This window comes from Arvicanthis niloticus, chromosome 4 (genome assembly GCF_011762505.2).
Source record: "Arvicanthis niloticus isolate mArvNil1 chromosome 4, mArvNil1.pat.X, whole genome shotgun sequence".
Lineage (NCBI taxonomy): Eukaryota > Metazoa > Chordata > Mammalia > Rodentia > Muridae > Arvicanthis > Arvicanthis niloticus.
The window spans coordinates 87,855,127-87,874,689 of NC_047661.1; the positions used below are offsets into that span (position 1 = coordinate 87,855,127).

The 19,563-nt window shown below is 44.6% G+C and overlaps 1 protein-coding gene across 1 annotated transcript in view; it reads left to right on the forward strand.

The window, feature by feature from the left end:
* Positions 1 to 2,391: 2,391 nt before the first annotated feature.
* Positions 2,392 to 19,563, forward strand: part of Aknad1 (AKNA domain containing 1) — a 37,808-nt gene continuing 20,636 nt past the window's right edge. Inside the window, exons 1-5 of the mRNA XM_034501065.2 lie at positions 2,392 to 2,477; positions 6,039 to 7,124; positions 10,677 to 10,716; positions 10,879 to 11,024; positions 11,609 to 11,671. Of these exons, the coding sequence (XP_034356956.1) occupies positions 6,150 to 7,124; positions 10,677 to 10,716; positions 10,879 to 11,024; positions 11,609 to 11,671 (1,224 nt within the window). The 5' untranslated portion in view covers positions 2,392 to 2,477; positions 6,039 to 6,149. The remainder of the gene's footprint in view (positions 2,478 to 6,038; positions 7,125 to 10,676; positions 10,717 to 10,878; positions 11,025 to 11,608; positions 11,672 to 19,563) is intronic.

The window sequence follows — 19,563 nt, forward strand, 5'->3', positions numbered from 1 at the left end:
GTGGCCTCTGTAGTTTTGTTTCCAGGCTCCTGCCTTGAGTTCCTTCCCCAGCTTCCCCCCATGTTGGAGTGAGACCTGAAAACTGTAATATAAAATAAGCCCTTTCTTCCCCAAGTGGTTTTGAGGAACCGGTGTTTTATCACAGCAATAGAAACCCTGACAGAAATTGGTACCAGGAGTGGAGTGTTGCTGACAGACCTGACCATGTTTCCGTGAGGATTATAGAAGGACTTTGGAACTTTGGGCTGGGAAAACCATGGTATGTTCCAAGAACTTAATGAGCTTAGAAGACACAGCTGAAGGCAATCCATTTGTCAGAGGCTCGGCTTTCCAAGTTGCAAAGGGAAACACGATTCTATCAGCCAGGTTTTAATGGTATTTTGAAGTAAGATTATGTGGTTCTAGTGAGCTGCAGCAGAAGAACTGGCTGTAACAATAAGAGAGGAGAACCACCAACACGAAACCTTCCTTGCTGGGACAGTTGATGCTGGTCAGTTGGAGCTAAGAAATTAGTGGCGATTAAGGATTAGACTGGCATCACTGAGGATTATAAATCTGGTAGTGTGTTTTCCTGAGGGCCACCACACAGAAGCTGTGGTCCAGAGGAGGTCAAGACTGCATCTCATGCTGGCAACCAAACTTGGCAATGTGCAAAGGTCACTCCAGGGTAGTGCCTTCGAAGGCATGAAGGGATCATGGAGAGCAACTGAGGCAGGGTCAGAGTTTCTGAAGAGAGCCCAGGAGAGGATACTGGCTAAGGTGCAGCCAGTTACAGCACAGTCCCAGTCCAGAGGACCGTGAGTAGATGCCAGACAGCACTAACCTGTTTATACCCTGAACTTTGGTTTTGCTTTGACTGTGACTATGCCCTGATTATTTTTTCTTGTATAAGAAACTATTTAACCAGCTGGGTGGTGGTGACACATGCTTTTAATCCCAGCACTAGGGAGGCAGAGGTGGGCAGAGGTGGGCAGAAGTAGGCAGTTCTCTGAGTTTCAAGCCAGTTTGATGAGTTCTAGGACAGCCAGGGCTTCACCTGTAGAAGAGAAACCCTGTAGGGAGGAAAAGAGAAAAGAAGGATGGAGAGGAGGAAGAGGAGGAGGACTAGAAGGAAACTATTTAACTAATTTTTTATATATTATAGGGAGATCATAGTTAGGAATTTGGAATTCTTAGAAGAATATGGATATTTTGGGACCTGGATATTTTAGAGAGGTTTGAACTTTGAAAAAATACTTTGGATGTTTTACAATACTGAACTTCTAAAGTGTTTGAATGTTTAAAAAACACAGGATATTTAAAGTGTGGAATGCATTTTATATTGTGCCATTGGTTGGTATGACATCTTGAGACAAGGAAAGGTTATGGTTTAACAGTGATGCTTTTGTGTGTCAAGCTAACAAGGTGTCAATTGCGCTCTTTAATTTTATGCCGACTCAACACAAACTGGAGTCATTTTGGAAGAGGGAACCTCAGTTTAAAAAGGCCTCCTCCACCAGACTGGCCTGTGGGCAAGCCTGTGGTGTATTTTCTTGATGAATGAGGTGAGTCTAGACCACTACGGGCAATGCCACCCCAGACCTGGTGGTCCTGGGTGCTATAAAAAAGCAGTAGGCTGAACAAGCCTTGATGAGGAAGTCAGTAAGCAGTGTAACTCCATGGCCTCTGTTTCAATTCCTGCGTCCAGGTTCCTGCCTTGAGTTCCTGCCCTGACCTCCCTCAGTGATGGAGTGTGACCTCAGAGCCTAAGATGAGATGGATTCTTTCTTCAGCAAGTCGTTTTGGTCATGATGTTTTATCATAATAATAGAAACTCTATCAAAGACACAGGAGAATCAGAAGTTCAAGGCCATTCTCAGCTCTGAAGGCTAGGATGTAGCTCAGTGGTAGGATACTTGCCTAACATGTATGAGGCCCTTACTTCAATCCCCAGGTACAACAAAACAAAACAACCCATGAACCAGTGATGAAAACAGTCCTTCCATGATGTGAAGTTGTGTTATCATTAAACTGACCTAGAAAAGAAATACTCCTATCAGCCGGAAACAAGGCTGACCAACCTTTGCCCCTACGATAAGTGCTCCCTCCACCAAGATTGAATAGATCTTTGACTGATTCCTCAGAATCCAGCCACTCCTGCATCATCTCTTCCATAGGCAATGGAGTGGGCTTAGGCCAGCACTTCAGCATCCTGTTCAGATTTTATGATCTTGTCAACCATGTTGGGAAGGGCTTTTGGCATGGCGGGCATTTGCACACCTCTGCTCAGGGCTGGCTGGCACTGGGGCTCCTCTCCTCTGTTCTGCAGAGTGACTATGAGCTGCAGCTGAGCACACAATGCTCTGGTCACCTGCGGGGACAGCTGTGGTGCCAAAAGTTCTGTTGGGTTCTGATCAGAATCTCTCAGAAGACACCTTCAGGTTCCAAGACTGAGCTGGGTGTTATCAGGAAGATGTTCCAGTCCTTTCCAGCCAACTGTAAGGGCTCATTGTGATAAAGCCTTGCTGTGTTTGGATGTATACATGGGGAAACTAATAATTCTGAAGCTGGTTTTTCTTTTCCTTTTTCTTCTTCCCTCTGTGTAATGAGAGAATTCCTTGGGCTTATTTTTGTGAGGTCTTCCTTTTGTTTAGACAAAAGTGTGTGTGTGTGTGTGTGTGTGTGTGTGTGTGTATGTGTGTATACAGGTACACATGTGCCTCTCCATGCATATGGAGTGTGTGTGTGTATGTGTGTGTATGTGTTTGATCTGTGTGTCTGTGGCTGTGTTGTATCATATCATGTGTGTGGTGGTCAGAAGACAACTTTCAGGAGTTTTTTTTTTTCTCCTCCTTTGTCTTCTCTCGAACGTGGAGCTTGGTGGCAATCACTTTTATCTACTGAGCCATCTCATCATCCCTCTTTCTTATTTGTCATCTATTATCTATCTATCTATCTATCTATCTATCTATCTATCTATCTATCTATCATCTATCTAGAGAAAGAGAGTCTATGTATCCCTGGCTGGCCTGGAACTTACTATATAGACCAGTCTGGCCTCACAGAGAATGTGCTTGCCTCTGCCTCTCTGCCCCTGCTTCTCTACCTCTCTGCTTCTGCCTCTGCCTCTTTGTCTCTCCTTCACCTCTCTGCCTTTCTGCCCCTGTCCCTGGCAGGGTTAAATGTGCATACTACCACACCTGGTGATCTTTTATTTTTAAATGTGTGCTGGCCGCACTCACTCCGTGTCACATGCCTCACATACCTCATGTCCTGCCATCATCTAGGAGCCGGTGAGCTGGGCACTCTCATGCCTACTTGTTCAGAAGAAAATCAGATTCATAAAAGTTAGATAAAAATCATGCAGAGACACATGCCTGTAGGCCCAGCTACTCAGGAGGCTGAAGCAGAAGGACCACTTAAGCCCAAGAGTTTGAGGCCAGCAGGATATAGTGATTTCTTATCATAGAACAATAGAAAAGGTAGTAGAGGAAGAGGAGGAGGAGGAAGAAGAAGAGGAAGAAGAGGAGGAGGAGGAGGAGGAGGAGGAGGACTGACTGTAGAAGCCATACAGCTAAGGAGCAGAGGAACCGAATTCATGGCGGACTCCAGCCTTCCCACTGTGTCTTCATCTCTCCAGGGAAAGCTTTTCTTCCTACCCCTTCCTTCACCTTGGTGTGAATAACCCGGAACTCTGCTCACACAGACATGCCTTCTCCAGTCTGTAGTAAGCATTCATCTCTACAAATGACTTAAAGCAATCTTGTGGCAATTTTCTTTTCCTCCTCTCTTCGGGGCAGTTTTCACTTTTTAAAGTCTGGCCTCTGTAACACTGGCATGCAACTACGAACGAACGGTTTTGTCTGATGTTTCCCAGACGCCCTAAATTTGAGTTCCTCTTTCCTTGGGGAGCTTTTCTCATTTTTTTTCTTTGTCAAACATGTTATTTTAGCCTTTGAGGTTAGCTAATAAATCCAAGTTCTTAGACATAAAAATTTGGATGAAGAAGGACCTCAAAGCTCTGTTCTCCTAACCGCATCACCAGATGGGTGGGGCCAGCCAGTGGTTATGGTCACCCTGAGTTAGTAGAGCTCAGAACCTAGCTGGTGTTCTTGGGGAGGAATAGCCCCAGTCATCAGACCTAAAAACTGGGATGCTTTTGATTACTTCTAAGGTGCTGTTCATCAACAAGAAGAGTGTCTTCTACATGGATGCTGTGGCTTTTCTTTAAAGGATTTGAACCCAGTGGCAACCAGCTGTGCCCTGACCATTTTCAGAAATATTCCCAAGACACTTGGCTTGTCACCACCCTGTCCTCTGGGTGGGGGCAGCTGCTAGGGATTGGCTGAGGCAAAGCCTCACTGGCAGATTTCCTTCCTGGGTCCTAGTAGAAGAGGGATGTTTGGCTGCAGCCTGCCTTCTAGACATTTAAAAGACCTCTCTTGGCTATTTTCTGTCAATCCTTCTATGGCAGTGGTTTTCAACCTTTCTAATGCTGTGAGCCTTTAAAATATAGTTTCCCATGTTGTGGTGACTCCCCAACCATAAAATTATTTTTGTTACTACTTCATAACTGTAATTTTGCTACTGTTATGAATCATAATGTAAATATCTAATATGCAATCCCCAGGAGGTTGCGATTCACAGGTTGAGAAGCACTGTTCTATGCTCTTTAAGAAATCTAAGAGCAAACCACTAGGCAATAGCACTGAGGTGGAGGAGAAGTGAGATAAGCCAGGCACAGAAAGACACGTACTTGATCTCATTCATGTGTACAACCTAGAAAGGCTAATCCGAGACCAGGAGCTGGCTCAGTCTCTTGCTGCATGGCACTGAGAACTGACTTCAATCCCCAACATGCATGTAAAAACCCAGCCATGCTCCAGTGTACCTGCAGTACCACTGCTAAGGAGACAGAGACAGGAAGAACCTTGGGGATTATTGGCCAGCCTGTCTAGTCAAATTCTAAGTACCAGGTTCAGTGAGAGACCCTGTCTCAGAAAACAAGATTGAGAGTAAGGAAGACATCCGATGTTGACCTTCGACCTTTACGTGCATAAGTACATGTACACGTGTACAAGCATACCCACACACAGACATATAGTCATGCAATCAGTACACACACACACACACACACACACACACACACACAGCTGATCCTACTGAAGCAGAGAGCAAGACAATGGTTAGAATTGTTACAGGACAGGGAGGACTGGGTCAATGGCTAGAAAGTTAGGCTAGGAAGAATGCATCCTGATATTACCGATATTCTATTGCACAGTGACATACTTAACAGTAATCAATATTTCAAAATAGCTAAAAGAAGATTTTTAATATTTTACTACAAAGACCAATCCATGTGATAAATAAACTACTCTTAGGCCCGGTGTGGGGGCAAATCACCTTTAATCATACCACCCAGGAGGCAGAAGCAGGCAGATCTCTGAGTTCGAGGCCAACATATTGAACATAATGAGTTCCAGGTCAGTCAGAATTACACAGTGAGACCCTGTATTTTTTAATGCCATTATTTTAGATACATGTATCGAAACATCACATTGTGTGTGCCACAAATCTCTACAATTATTATGTGTCAATTCAAAAAATAAAATATCACTTTACAAAAAGGCAACAGAATGGAGAACTTGCATGGCCATGTCTGAGCTGAGCTAGCCTCCAGGATCATGTGGCTCAGGGATGCCAGGGAGACGTGCAAGAAAAAAATTCCACATTTAATCTTCACTAAAAAGGCTGAGTTGTGATGAGAACAAACGCTAAACAGTATGGCGCTCTCTTGTGAGATAAAGATATGGCCATTAAGTACGGGACACGCCTCCTCCGAACTTAATGGATAAAACTTATAACCCTTCCATCACTCTTGTTCTCACTAGTATTTAGAATGAGTTACTCTTTGGCTGAGCTTTCTGCCTTCAGGTTTGCAAATGAATCGCTCTAGATGAAAAGCATCTGTTTGTGTTTCTCCAAAGCAACCAGATTAAGCATAGCCTCCTACATGATTCTGATATATTTACTAATGAAGCTGTTTTCTCTTCTTACAGCATAGAACACACAGTGCAGACATTCAATGAAAACCAGACAACACCACATTCTGAGCATTAATTACGCCAAGGCCGGGCATCGGAGGACCACAGACATCAGCCCACACCATCATGGACGAAGCCGACTTTTCAGAAGATATGACTTATAAACAACAGGAGGACTTGCCTTACGATGGGGACTTCTCCCAGATGAAGATATGTACTTCTTACAACTTTACCTTAACAAATGACACCTTTCCTGTCTCAGCAGAAGTTGTTCTGGCAGGAGAAGGCCCTCAGGAAGTGACTGCTCACTGTGAGGTGCGCCAGAACACAGCTATGTCCGCGAATTGGGTTAAGACGACTGAACTTGTTGTCAGCAACAGGCACAATAAAGATGAGCAATGCACCTTGGCTTCTCCTGTTCCAGCTAATAAAGAAGATACCTCAAAGTCCCCCATCTCAGATATTTTACTCCATCATCTCGCCAAAGAGCAATTCTTCAGGGGTCAAGGCGTTGGCTATGAAACTCTCCCAGAGATCTTGACTGCTGAGAGTCTTGATGACACTTCATGTTATGCAAAAAATTATTACCCCAAAGAACAAACCCCAGAATTCACTGGCCAGCCCAGTCCCCAAAATGGTTCAGCAAATAGCAGCAAGCCCTGTTACTCCCCTGGCACAGAAGGAGAAAATACCTCTCCCTTAGAAAAACCAGTCACTGCTGGGAAGAGTGACCGTCAGGAAGATCCAAGCTTTCTAACCAGAACTAAAGGTCCAGGTGATGCAAATAAAAGCTCACTAAGGCAGACACTCCAGAGACAGATAGCTGACAAAGCAAGTTCAGGCAACTGGTTCAGTTACAGCCAGGCTCAAGTGCACTACCAGTTTCCAGATTTTTCTAAGGTTGCTCCCAAGGCGAAAATCTCTAGGAATCCTGTAACTAATAAACCACTCACAATGGTGAACCAAGGCAGCTATTCTCCTAGGTTGAGAAAGAAATCAACAGATGTGCAAGATAATTTAGGAACCATGTCTGGGGCAAATCGTGTTGAAAAACAACCAGAGCAAAAACGGAAATTTACTGAACCTTTGCAACAAATACAGGTAAATGAGAATGGTCCCTGGCAATACTGACCCAGGGTGGTCAAACCAGGGTGGGCTTGGGGCTAGAGCTTGAGTGTAGTTCTGAGGTTTAGGCTCCTGGGTTATCCTGGGCAAGTGAAGCGACCACTCAGAAGCTCAGCGATGACCTCATTAGAAGCAGATTCAGAAAAACATAGAGGAAGATTCAACCCTCAAACCCTCAAAATTCTCCCACTATCCTTCTTTCTTCTTTGTTTTTTTATTATTCTAAGTTGTTGTTGGTTTTGGCCTTTGTTGGTGGTGGTTTGGTTTTTGGCTTTGTTTTTGTGCTTTGAGACAGAGTTCCTTAATGTCATCCAGACTGACCTGGAACTCAAAATGTCCAACCAGGCTGGCCTTGAACCCACAGAGATTCTCTTGCTTCTACCTCTCAAGTACTGGGATTAAAGGGATTTGCCACCATGTCCAGTCTCCAATATATTTCTTAACTTCATCTAGAATTTGTTAAAATTATATTTATTTTTATTGAGAGTTACACACACACATACAATAAGATCCACCCCGATTTCCTGGTTTACTTCCTCCCATTTCCCCCACTAATTTCTCTACCAACTCTATCTGCTCTCTTTTCTAATGTTAGTTTTTATTATTTTGCTTTATGTGGAGAGGTATTTGCTGTGTGTATGTATGTGTACCATATGCATATCTAGTGCCTGCAGAGAGCATTGGGTTCTCTGGGACTAGAGTTACAGATGATTGTGAGCCATGTTGTGGGGACTGAGAATTGAACTCAGATCCTCTGGAAGAGTAGCCAATGCTCTTGACCATTGGGCCCTCTCTCCAGCCCTCATCTAGAGTTCTAAACTCAGTCCTTCTCTGAGAGTCTTCTTCAAGTGCCCGGCTCATCTCAGCCCCAAGTTCTCCAGATTCCTCCTTCACAGGCGACACCTGTGCTTTGTTTTTTGTTTGTTTGTTTGTTTGTTTTTTGTTTTTTGTTTTAATCTCATGTAGCTCAGGTTGGCTTTGAACCTCTGATCTTCCCAAGGTAACCTCTCAAAATTGGGATTACAGACAGGCATGCACCAGCACATGTGTCTTAGAGCAGCCTAACCTGATCTACCAAAGAATATTCATTTATACAGCTTCCTTCAGATCTCTCTCAGGCCATATAATTCCTCAAATCTACCAACATGCCCACCCCCACACATGCCCACCCCCACACATGCCCACCCTCACACATGCCCATCCCCACACATGCCCACCCCTACACATGACCACTCACACATGCCGACCCCCACACATGCCCACCCTCACACATGACCACTCACACATGCCGACCCCCACACATGCCCACCCACACATGCCCACACCCACACATGCCCATCCCCACACATGCCTGCTAACGTCCTTTTCTCCCCACTCTTCTTTCCCATTAGTCCTCCCTTTCCCTAGATCACCCCACTTCCACTTTCCGTATTCTGCACTTATAAAACCTTTACATATTTGTATAAAATCTGGAATCCACCAATGAGAGAAAACATGTGATATTTGTCTTTCTGAGGCTGAGTTTGTGTCCTGTAATTATCTCTAGTTATACCCATCCTACAAGTGACGTAACTTAATCCTTCGTTATGGCCACAAAGTCCATTAAATATGTAATCCATGTTTTCTTTATTCATCTGTGTTGTTGAACACTGTCTTAGGGTTTCTATCGCTTTGAAGAGACACCATAACCACGGAAACTCTTACAAAGGAGACCATTTAATTGGGGCTGGCTTACAGTTCAGAGGTTCAGTCCATTATCATCGTGGTGGGAAGCGTGGCAGCAGGCAGGCAGGCTACGGGGAAGGAGAGTTCTACATCTTGATCTGCAGGCAGCAGGAAGAGAATAAGACACACTTCCTCCGACAAGGCCACACCTCCTAATAGTGCCAGTCCTTATGTACCCATGGGGCCATTCAAACCACCACACCTGGGCTAGTTCCATAACTTAGCTATTGTGAACAACATTGCAATACATACTGATGTGCAGGTACCTCTGTAAGAGACTGATCTGGAGTTTTGGGGCTGAATATCCAGGTGTGTATAGGAGTTCTATTTTCAGTTCACCTCTGCCTGCTTTGAGTCATAATAGCCTAGGGAATAGCCATGTCTTCTGCTAGATCTGTAAATTCTGAAGAACCTTATCTTCAATTTTTCCATTGTTGCCTCCCAGAGCCTGGCCTTGTGACCCACATATATCATTCCCTCGGTTATCCATGCCAAATGAAATAAAACTCTTTGATACCACAATTCAAACAGTATGTTAGTGCCCATTTAGGATGACATTTTTTTCATGGCTAATCTATCTCATCTTCACCTGACTTCTCTTCCTGTTGAGGTTCAGGATCTCATTGATTATTTTAAGATTTAATTGTTGTGTAAATTCATCTTTAAAAAAAATCACAGGAGAAAGTTTAATTCTTTGTTACTGAATGGTCTTTCTCTTAAACCTTGTGTGATAGTCATACTGGGTGGAATAGCGCTATCTTGAGTGTTTGTAGTTCTAGCCTCATCTACAGCATTCTTCCAGTCCAGCTGAACACACTGAGGATTTGAGCAGATACCCAACACTACCCAGCACACACACACACACACACACACACACACACACACACACACACATCCAGCAGTCCACCTGGCCTGACTGGACTGTTTTCTGTCTTAGAAAAATCTACATTCCTATGGTATTAGAAAGCCTTGGGGTTCCTTTTTCTTCTTGTAAGAGAGCGTCCATGCATAGCCAGTTCTTGGTGGCCCATGGTTTTGTGGGAGCAGAACAGATGTCCACTCATGTCTCCCCAGCAATACTTGAATTTGTCAAGGAGCTTTAGGTCAGGCTTCTGATCCCCACTCCACCCCCTAGTCCTTTCGGCTTAAACTGGAGAACTGGACCCAATAGGTTTCTTATCATCCTACTCTGGAGATATTCATCCTAGTCAGAGCACAGTCATTTGTCTCTCTGCGGGTGTGTTTCTCAGCTCCATGAGTTAGGAGCAGCAAGACCCTAACAAGGGAATCAATCACTCAGCATGTTAACCCTGTACAGTTAGCCTGCAGCAGTAGGAACTCCCACTGTCTCAACACATTTAGCATTTAATGCATGTCATATTATTCCATAAGTCTGGCTGCCATGTCTGCATTAACTACAGCACCAGCAACGGAGCTGAGCCAAGGTTGACAGTGGCCTTGGCTCTCATGGAGCTTATGTCCAGGAGACATGTTGGAGTATTCTACATCTAATGTCCAACACAATCATAATGTCAGCTGAATATTTACCCCAGTTAGCCCTGTAAAGTACATTCTCTACCATCCCCTACCTCACCACCAAGAAATCCGAGGCTTATAGTGAAGAGCAAGTTCCTGTGTTAGCCACTCACGTGTCACAGTGACATTCGACCTCAACTTGGCAATCCCAGCCTGGACCAAAGCACTGTGCGGCCTCCTCCTCGGTGACCAGGACAGAAAGCATTCTGAACAACACTGTCACCAACTGCCTCCACACCAATGCTTCCTTACTCTTGAATTTTGCAGGTGCAGCCTGCCGCACACACCTGCCAAGAACCTCTCACAGGTAGTATCTTAAAACTATTTCTATTCAAAGAAGCATTTTGAAAAACTTTAAGAAAAAAAAACCCAAATGGTGCTGATTGTCACAGACAATTTGTAACATTTAGTAAAACTGTGGTAAGAAGAGAAAAATGAATGGTGGCCAAACTTAGCCTTTTTTGCATAGGACTTGAACCTGAGAAATGTCGCTTGAATTTGACACCAACACCTCAAAAAGATCCTTTCTCAGATTCTTACATATTTCAAAAGATCTCCCAAGGAAAACAGATGTGCCAGAAACTGAAAGAACAGACTGACCAACTGAAGAATAAGGTAATCCTTGTTAAGAATGTATGAGAGTGGGCTGGAGAGATGGCTCAGTGGTTAAAAGCACTGACTGCTCTTCCAGAGGTCCTGAGTTCAATTCCCAGCGACCACATGGTGGCTCACAACCATCTATAATGGGATCTGAAGCCCTTTTCTGGTGTGTCTGAAGACAGCAACAGTGTACTCGCATACATGAAATAAATAAATCTTTTAAAAAAAAAAAAAAAAGAATGCATGAGAGTGGGGGAGGGGAGGAAAAGAGAAAGAAAGAGACAGAGAGACAGAAAGACAGAAACAGAGACAGAGAAAGAGACAAAGACAGAGAGAGAGAGAGAGACAGACAGACAGACAGACCGACAGACAGAAAGACAGAAGGTCAGAGGACAACATTAAGGAGCTGGTTCTCTCTTTCCGCTCTGTGGGTAGGGGAGTCAAACCCAGGTTGCCAAGCTTAACTGAAAGTGCCTTTGCTCACTGAGCCATCTCAGCCCCAGACACGGTTCAAGTCTGTCAATAGCAACAGAAAACCAGCGTCAAACAGGACAGGCAGTGCTGTGAATGAGATGTTGCATTTTTTTTTTTAACTGCAGGTACAAGAATTCTCCAAAAGAATAAAACAGGACTCTCTCTGCTGTTTGCAAGACATAAAGCTGGTAATGAACTTAATCCAGTTTTTAAATCTTGATTTGGAAATTCCAGTGGGTAAATGCAGAGGCTTTCCGTAGCCATGAATGGTCTTCACGGTGGTGGGGGAGGGAGCGGAGAAGGGAAGTTAAAGCCATCTTGGTTTCTGGAGCTACATGGTTTACAGTTCTGCTTCTAGATGTACTTATCCTTCTTTTCTTCCCAAGGAAGCTATTTCTTACCTCACCAGTTACCTTATAGTAAACCCCAGACCACGGAATGTTCCAGAGAAGAACATAAAAGCTGCTGAAAATGGTGAACCTGTCTCTAACGTATGGGTCCTGGTTTTTTTCAACTGTAAAAGTCGCTGGTATCTGGCAACTCTGTAAAGCTCTGGAGATGCTTAACAATGGAGCTCATGACCTTTACCACACTTTCACACCCGGCTTGTTATCACAGCCTACTGGGTGACTAACTCATGTTGTCATCAGAGCAGCTTTGTTGTCGCAGGAAACAGAGATGGAGCAAGGGGGCAGAGGTTGAAACTGGGCAAAACCAAGGAGCTGAAGATGGGGAAGATGGAGGTTAGGCCACGGGGGTCAGCGCTGGGAACAGCCAGAAGACCTAATGAGGGCTTGAGCAAGATTCAGGGCAGACTGTGCCGCAGAAACCCCACACTATGGGCCAAACCCGGGACAGAACCCAGTGATTATTTACTCACTCATCGCATTAATTAACCAATCCATCCTTCATTAGCTCATCACATTGATCAACTGCTCTGTTCATTCAGAAAACACTCATCAAGCACTTTTTAAAGCTTGGTCCAAGCTCCAGAGATTTGGAGAAACACCCCCTTCCCAAGTGTCTTTTTTTCTACTAGGGACAGATTGGCATTAATTAATGTGCAGCTCATTAATCTGCAGCTTCAGGAATGTGAGAGCTGATACACATCCTAGCAGGAGTTCATCCTCTGCCATTGAGGGGAGACTTTGGATGGTCCTGAGCGTGTCTGCCTGCTTGAGTACTACAAGAGAAACAGTGGGCTTGACAGGATAGGGAACAAGAATCTTCCAGACCAAAAAGGAACAGCACGTGCAACATCACAAAGGCTGTATACAACCCAACAGGCTCTCTAACCCACCAGGCTTAGGGCTCAGAGTGCACATGGAGACCAGAGGAACAGAGTCATGGAAGGAGCTTGGATTTCATCCTGAGTTTGATGATGGAACAACAGGAATTGAACCCAAGGGACAGCAAGCACCATGGGGGTGAGACTGTAGGCAAGGACTGAGAGGAAGCCAACATTGGGAAAGTTATAAGGGCCTGAAGGATGGAGAGGGGGTGATCGATTTAAAGGAATAAAATCAAGAAAAAGAGGGGGTGTGTGGATAGTTACAGAGTCCTGATTTGGATAACTGAAGTCAGAAATCAAAGTGAAGGATACAGTTCAGAAAGGGCATGGGAAGCAGAAAGAGGCCAGGCATTGAGGGTAGCTTAGGACATTGAGTTTGAGGTCCCCCTGATGACCTGCAAATGAGGATCTAGCTGCAGCAAGTCAGAGCAATGTCCTGACCTTGGGCAGTATTCAGGTCAGAATTGACACTCTGGCAGAGTTGTGGGTTGAAGTTCTGGTGTGGGTGAGATGCCCCCAGCCAAACAGTCTCAGGGTAGGTAGTAAGTGGGAAGGGTCAAAGATGGATGGAGTCCCAGGCAACAGGGCAACAGGGAAACAGGGAAAACAGAAACCCACAAAGGAGGAAGGACTCCAAGGGCCAAGCAGAGCTGAAGAAACGGCTGTCTAAGGCAGGGCAAAGGAAGGTTTTGAGAGGCAAGGAATGCTCAACACCGCATCACATGCTCAAGAAAGGACAATGACACCTGGGTAGGCTCAGCAGCCAGACATCCTAAGGGCCCTTGCCCATCCTGAAAGCTAGATCTAGAAGCCAGAGCACAGGAGCCGAGGAGTAAATGACAAAGGAGAGTGTCCAAATGGGCAAATGCAGACTTTAAGGGCTCAGCAAAGCAGAACTGGTCTGAGTCGCTGGCTTTCAGAGGCCTAGTTCAAGAAGCTTCTTTCTGATCATACAGGCTAGATGGGCTTTTAGACTGTAAGTATCCCCTTAGGGGGTCAGTTTGTGGTCTGAGAGTTACAGGCCCACAGCATTCAGTGTTGGAAGAAGAGCTGGACACAGCTAAAACCAACCTTTTTAGTACAGCATAGTGGAAGACATTCAGACTTTAAATATGTAGTCTTAGACATATTGTAGCATGCCCTTCATCTCAGTGCTCTTACAAAATTAAATGAGATAAATCATATCCTGTCTTCTGAAATATGGTTTAAACACCAAGATCCCACTGATCTTTCAGACTGAGTCTTAGTATATAGCCCTGGTTAGCCTAGAATTCATTGTATTAACCAGGCTGTCCTTGAATTTGATTCTCCTGTCTCTGTCTCCATAAATGGAGGATCATGGGTATGCACCACCACGCCTGCTTTCCCTTTTTCTTACCCTCTTGATTTTTGACTGCCTCATCTCTTCTCATGGCTCTCACTGTCATTTTCCTGCCTCCAGCTTCCAATGGCTAGCCCTCACTTTTTAACCTGTGTCTCTGGGTGTCTGGGTTCATCTTCTCTTGGGCACTCATGCTCACCGTGAACTTTCCCACCTTGAGAGCTTCTTCACCTCCTGACCTGATGGAACAGAGGAAATGTAAGCCCTGGGGCCCAAGGGAGCAGCTGCAGCTACAGGAGTAGCTGAGGATGCCTGTGGCTTTTGGTAGAAGGATGTAGTTAATCTGTGATGGCTCAAGAACGGAACAATCAGGGAAATTGGGACTCTCCTCAACTCCTCTCTCCTGCTGCTATCTTTTATGGATAAGAAACAACTGAAGCCAGAGTAGAAGGTTTCTGATGCTGCAGTGGAGGCAGGGCCAGCCTCCTGCAGAGAAAGACAGAGGTTGGCTGTAGAGAGAAAATGGAAAACATTCACCATGTCAGCCATACGAATACCCAACTGTCAATAGGTTTCCGAAGTCACATCTATTCATTTTTAGTATCTTTTTTAAAAGATAGGGCTGGCTTTGAACTCACAGAGGTCCATCTGCCTCTGCCTCCAAAGTGCTGGGATTAAAGGTGTATCACAATGCCTAGTCATTTCTAAATTAATAGGAATTTGCAGTAACAGCAGCTACAACCTGTTGAGTGTGAACTGAGTGTACTGACTTAAGACAGTTTGACTTAACAGGTTTTGAACTTTATGTGATGCAGATGTGATAGCCATTCAGTAGATGGCTTAGCTTCTGGGTGAGGGACCCATAGATCCTGACTAAAGCTAAAGCTTCACATTAAACAATGGCCTTCATTGTCGCAGTACATACTTGGATTCACTCTCATAGTGGACTTTCTATTTTTTATGGAATCATTCTCTTCTCTCTTCACTCCAAATAATTTTAAAATTCATTCCAGAACTCCAGGCTAGGGTGTTTTTATTAATTTCCTGGTATGAATTAAAAGAATCCATTGAGTAGGTTTAATATGTATCAAGTCCAGCTCTTTCCACTCACAGCATTTTAACAGGAAATCTCGGTGCCAAAATATTTTAATGATTCATGTTTGGAAACAGCATCCTGAGGTATTTTTCCCTGAGGCCTCATTTCAGTTTTTAGAAAAATAAATAAAAGCTGTCTACCTTAGGTCAATATTGTGCAATTAGCCAGCAGCAATTAGCTTAATGTTGGTTCCCCCCGCCCCCAGGGGCTTTTTTCTATACATAGAGAGTAAGTATATTTGTTTTTCCAAGGAATTACTCATTTTGGCAGCTTTTTTTTCAAGACAGGCCTCTGTCCACATTGAGACCAAAGTTATACAGTGTTTATTTATATCCTAGCTACAACCACACTGTGTCTGGTATGAAGATAAATCAAAAGAGTTTGAACTGCAATTATATCCCATATAGGGGAGAAGCGCTCTCACTGGGCTAAGGGAGGGACCAAGTCTTTCCCCACATTTATTTGAAGCCACATCAGGACAAACAAGGGCCAATAGCTCTCAGTGTCATGCGAGCTAGCAGGGCAAGGAGTGGCATCCTGTGAAACTTCAGGGTCTTGCAGAACACAGAATCATCGTGAAGATCCACCCAATGGCTAATATGGATGATGTCTCTCTGCAGGGACAAGAAATTGGCAAACTTGTTGAGTAATCACTTGCTTCTTCAGCAGATATGCCTTTATTATAACCGTATAACCTTTGGAGCCAGGTGTGGTGCTGCACACCTGTAATCTCAGCACTCAGGAGAGGGAGACAAGGGGATCCGGAGTTCAAAGCCAGCTTTAGCTATATAGCGAGTTCAAGGTCAGGCTGGGCTACATAAGATCCTTTCTCAAAGTAAAAATGGAGCAGCTACAGCCACACACACCTATCACCTTGCATTTGGGAGATGGAAACGAAAGGATTAGCAGTTCAAGGTCATCCTCAGCTAGTCTGTGAATTCCAGGCCAGCCTGGGCTACATGAGGCTCCATCTCAAGTAAAGAAATGCATAAATACATTTGAAAACCAGGATGTATCTCAGTAACAGTGTACCTAGTAACCTAGCATTCACAAAGCCCTAGCAACACACATCACACACACACACACACACACACACACACACACACACACACACACACATCACACACACACACACACACACACACATTAATATGCAAAAATAATTTTTGGATCTGATGTGTCTTGCTCATTAGAATAAATACAATGTGTTTGCATTTTTTACACATTAACAGAAGAATCTGGAATCAAGACAGGTGTCTACCTGCATAAATCCCTTCCCCTGATATTTCCAGAATACGATCTTGTCTTCCATTTTATAGAAATGTCATACACTTCCCCCAGAACGTATTTCTTATATCTCCATGTCCTGTTTTCCTTAAGTTACGATCTATTGTCCAGGCATGTCCTTGAGCCCCTACTTTACGATACCTGGGGAGCTGCTCTTCATCTCAGTGTTATTCCCACTGGGCTTACAGCCAGGGCCTTGTAGGCTATGTGTGTGGTGGTTGGAATGAGAATGTCCTCCATAGGTTCACGGCTCTGTTTCTCTGTTTGGGGAGATTTAGAAGGTGCAGCCTTGCTGGAGGCTTTAAGAGTTTAAAGACTTGTGTTATCCCTGCTTTCCTTTTTGTTGTTGTTGATGCTCTGGCTGCCACACTTGCTGCATGCTGCATGCTGCATACATTCCATCCCATGGAACTGTAAGCCCAAGTAAACCATTCCTTCTGTAAGTTGTCTTGGTCAGGATGTTTTAACCCTGTCCCAGAAAAGTGAGTAATTTCCTAGGCAAGCGCTCTTCCCCTGAGCTGTCTCCAGCCCTCACTTCTTTTTTTCTGAAATTATGGTCTCTTCTTGTCTCCGTTTTCCATTTTAAAAAAATATGTGTGTGACTGTGTGAATGTGTGTATATGAGTGTCATAGCATGTACGTGGAGATCAGAGGACAACTTTGGGGTATTGCTTTGTTCCTCCTCCTTGGGTGAGGCCGTGTCTGTGCCAAGCTAGCTGGTCTGAAGGTTCTGGATGATGCTCCCACCTCGCTGCAGTTGTTCTCGGATTACAGCTGTGCATTGTCACATGGTGACTCAAGTTGTCAGGCTTGTGTGGCAAGTACTTTTCCCTGTTGGCCGTCTTGCCAGCTCCGACTCCCAGTTTCTATTTCCTATTTAATCCAAAGTTATTTAGATGAGTGTTGGATAAAATATAATCTTATATAAATATGTACAGATGTTAATAAAAGACTCGTTAATTAGATAATTTATAGATTGTTTTATTACCCTCTATAAAATTTACATAACAATTATTTCCTCAGAATCCCAGCTTTTAGAACTGTGAGAGTTGGGGCTGTGGCTCACTGAGAAACCACTTCCACTGAGGTTCATTTGGGTTTGATCCTCAACGCAAAACTGGGGCCCCTATCAACAACTCAGCAGAAAGACTTAGCGTCGAACTCATGAGGAACCAGTGTCTTCCTTAGCAGCTGGCCAGATGGCTCAGTGAGTAAAGGCATATGTTGTCAAGCCTGATGACTAAGTTTATACCCTGGAACCTTCGGATAGAAGGAACCAGCTCCCACAAGTTGTCCTTTGACCTCCACACAAGTGCTGTGGCACACTTGGACACAGTCACAGAAACACACACATACAGATGATGATGACGATGATGACGAAGACAAAGAAGAAGAAGAAGAAGAAGAAGAAGAAGAAGGAGGAGGAGGAGGAAGAGGAGGAGGAGGAGGAGGAGGAGGAGGAGGAAGAAGAAGAAGAAGAAGAAGAAGAAGAAGAAGAAGAAGAAGAAGAAGAAGAAGAAGAAGAAGAAGAAGAAGAAGCCGCCAACATGAGGGACTTGACATCATCAGATCCAGAGAAGCACTGGTTTGTCATGCCAGGGTGGAGCAGGGATGTTGGAAGCAGTGAGTGAGGATTAGTGCCTGGAGCACTGAGATGAAACTCAACAGGATGCTACTCAGGGCAGATGTGCTGCTTCCTTCCTGCCATCAATAACATGGCCCAGGTCCTATTGATGAGCTGTCGTCCCCCCGTTGGAAGGCTGACTATACAGTCCAGAAGACACCTGTTTGTTTACGTCTACTCAGAGAGGTGGAAGGTGACATTTTCAAGTCGCCACTTCAAGACATTAAAGGGAAAGCTGATGTATGTGGTGCACTAGGGCCCCCTCTCTTCTTGGGGTGGGGGTGGGGTCTCTGCAGTCATCCTGGAAGTTTCGGCATTCCTATGCTCTTCAGCCTCAGATGAGGCAATACAGCAGCCAACAACCTAACATGGCACCAGGAGAAAGGTCATTTCTGCACATGTAGACACCCAACTCGTGGACATGCCAGATTCTGTTTTAATCCTTCTTGGCTTGCCAAGGCCTCGTGAGTCATATTGTTTAAAATGGAGCCAGCTTTTCATGATTGGAAGCTATTTCAAGTGTTAATTTTTGAAACATTTTATTAGCTTAGGATCTAACGCTGTAGTTCAAAATGACAAACCTCTGAAGAGCCTGCTCAGGGGGATGAATGAGAAAACGCTTGAGGATCTCACCTGTGGACTTGCGTGTGTGGGGATATGTGCAGGTGCCCTGGGAGGCCAGAGGCATAGGATCTCCCTGGAGCTAGATGAGCCACGTTATGTGGGTGCTGGGAAATCAAACTCAGTTCCTCTGTAAGAGCAGCTAGTGCCCCTAACGGCTGAGCCATCTCTCCTACCCCTATACTTCCTCTTTTAAATAAAAAGTGGCAAGCTCAGGAATCCGATGCTTTCCTCTGAGTCCATTTCTGTATTCTGTCTCCTAGTTCTTTTGCATTTGCTGTACATGCAAGCTTGAGAATCAACCACCAGCAAATTTCTATGCTTTTTGGTTTTTAGGTCTTACACTGCATGCACTTTATCAATTGGGAATCCTCCCAACCCTCTTGTTTAATTTTTTTTTATTATATATTTTCTTTATTTACATTTTAAATATTAGCCCCTTTCCTGGTTTTCCCTCTCCAAACCCCCTATCCCATCCCTCCTCCCCCTGCTTCTATAAGGGTATTCCTCTACCCACCTGCCTACTTCCACTTTCCCTCCCTGGCATTCCCCTACACTGGGGCATCAAGCCTTCACAGTACCAAGGGCCTCTCCTCCCACTGATGCCCGACAAGGCCATCCTCTGTTAAATACGCATCTGGAGCCATGGGTCGCTCCATGTGTACTCTTTGGTTGGTGGTTTAGACCCTGGGAGCTCTGGGGGGTCTAGATGGTTCATAATGTTGTTCCTTTTATGGGGCTGAAAACTCCTTCAGCTCCTTCAGTCCTTTCTCTAACTTCTCCATTGGGGTCCTCGCACTCAGTCTAATGGTTAGCTGTGAGCATCAGCCTTTGTATTTG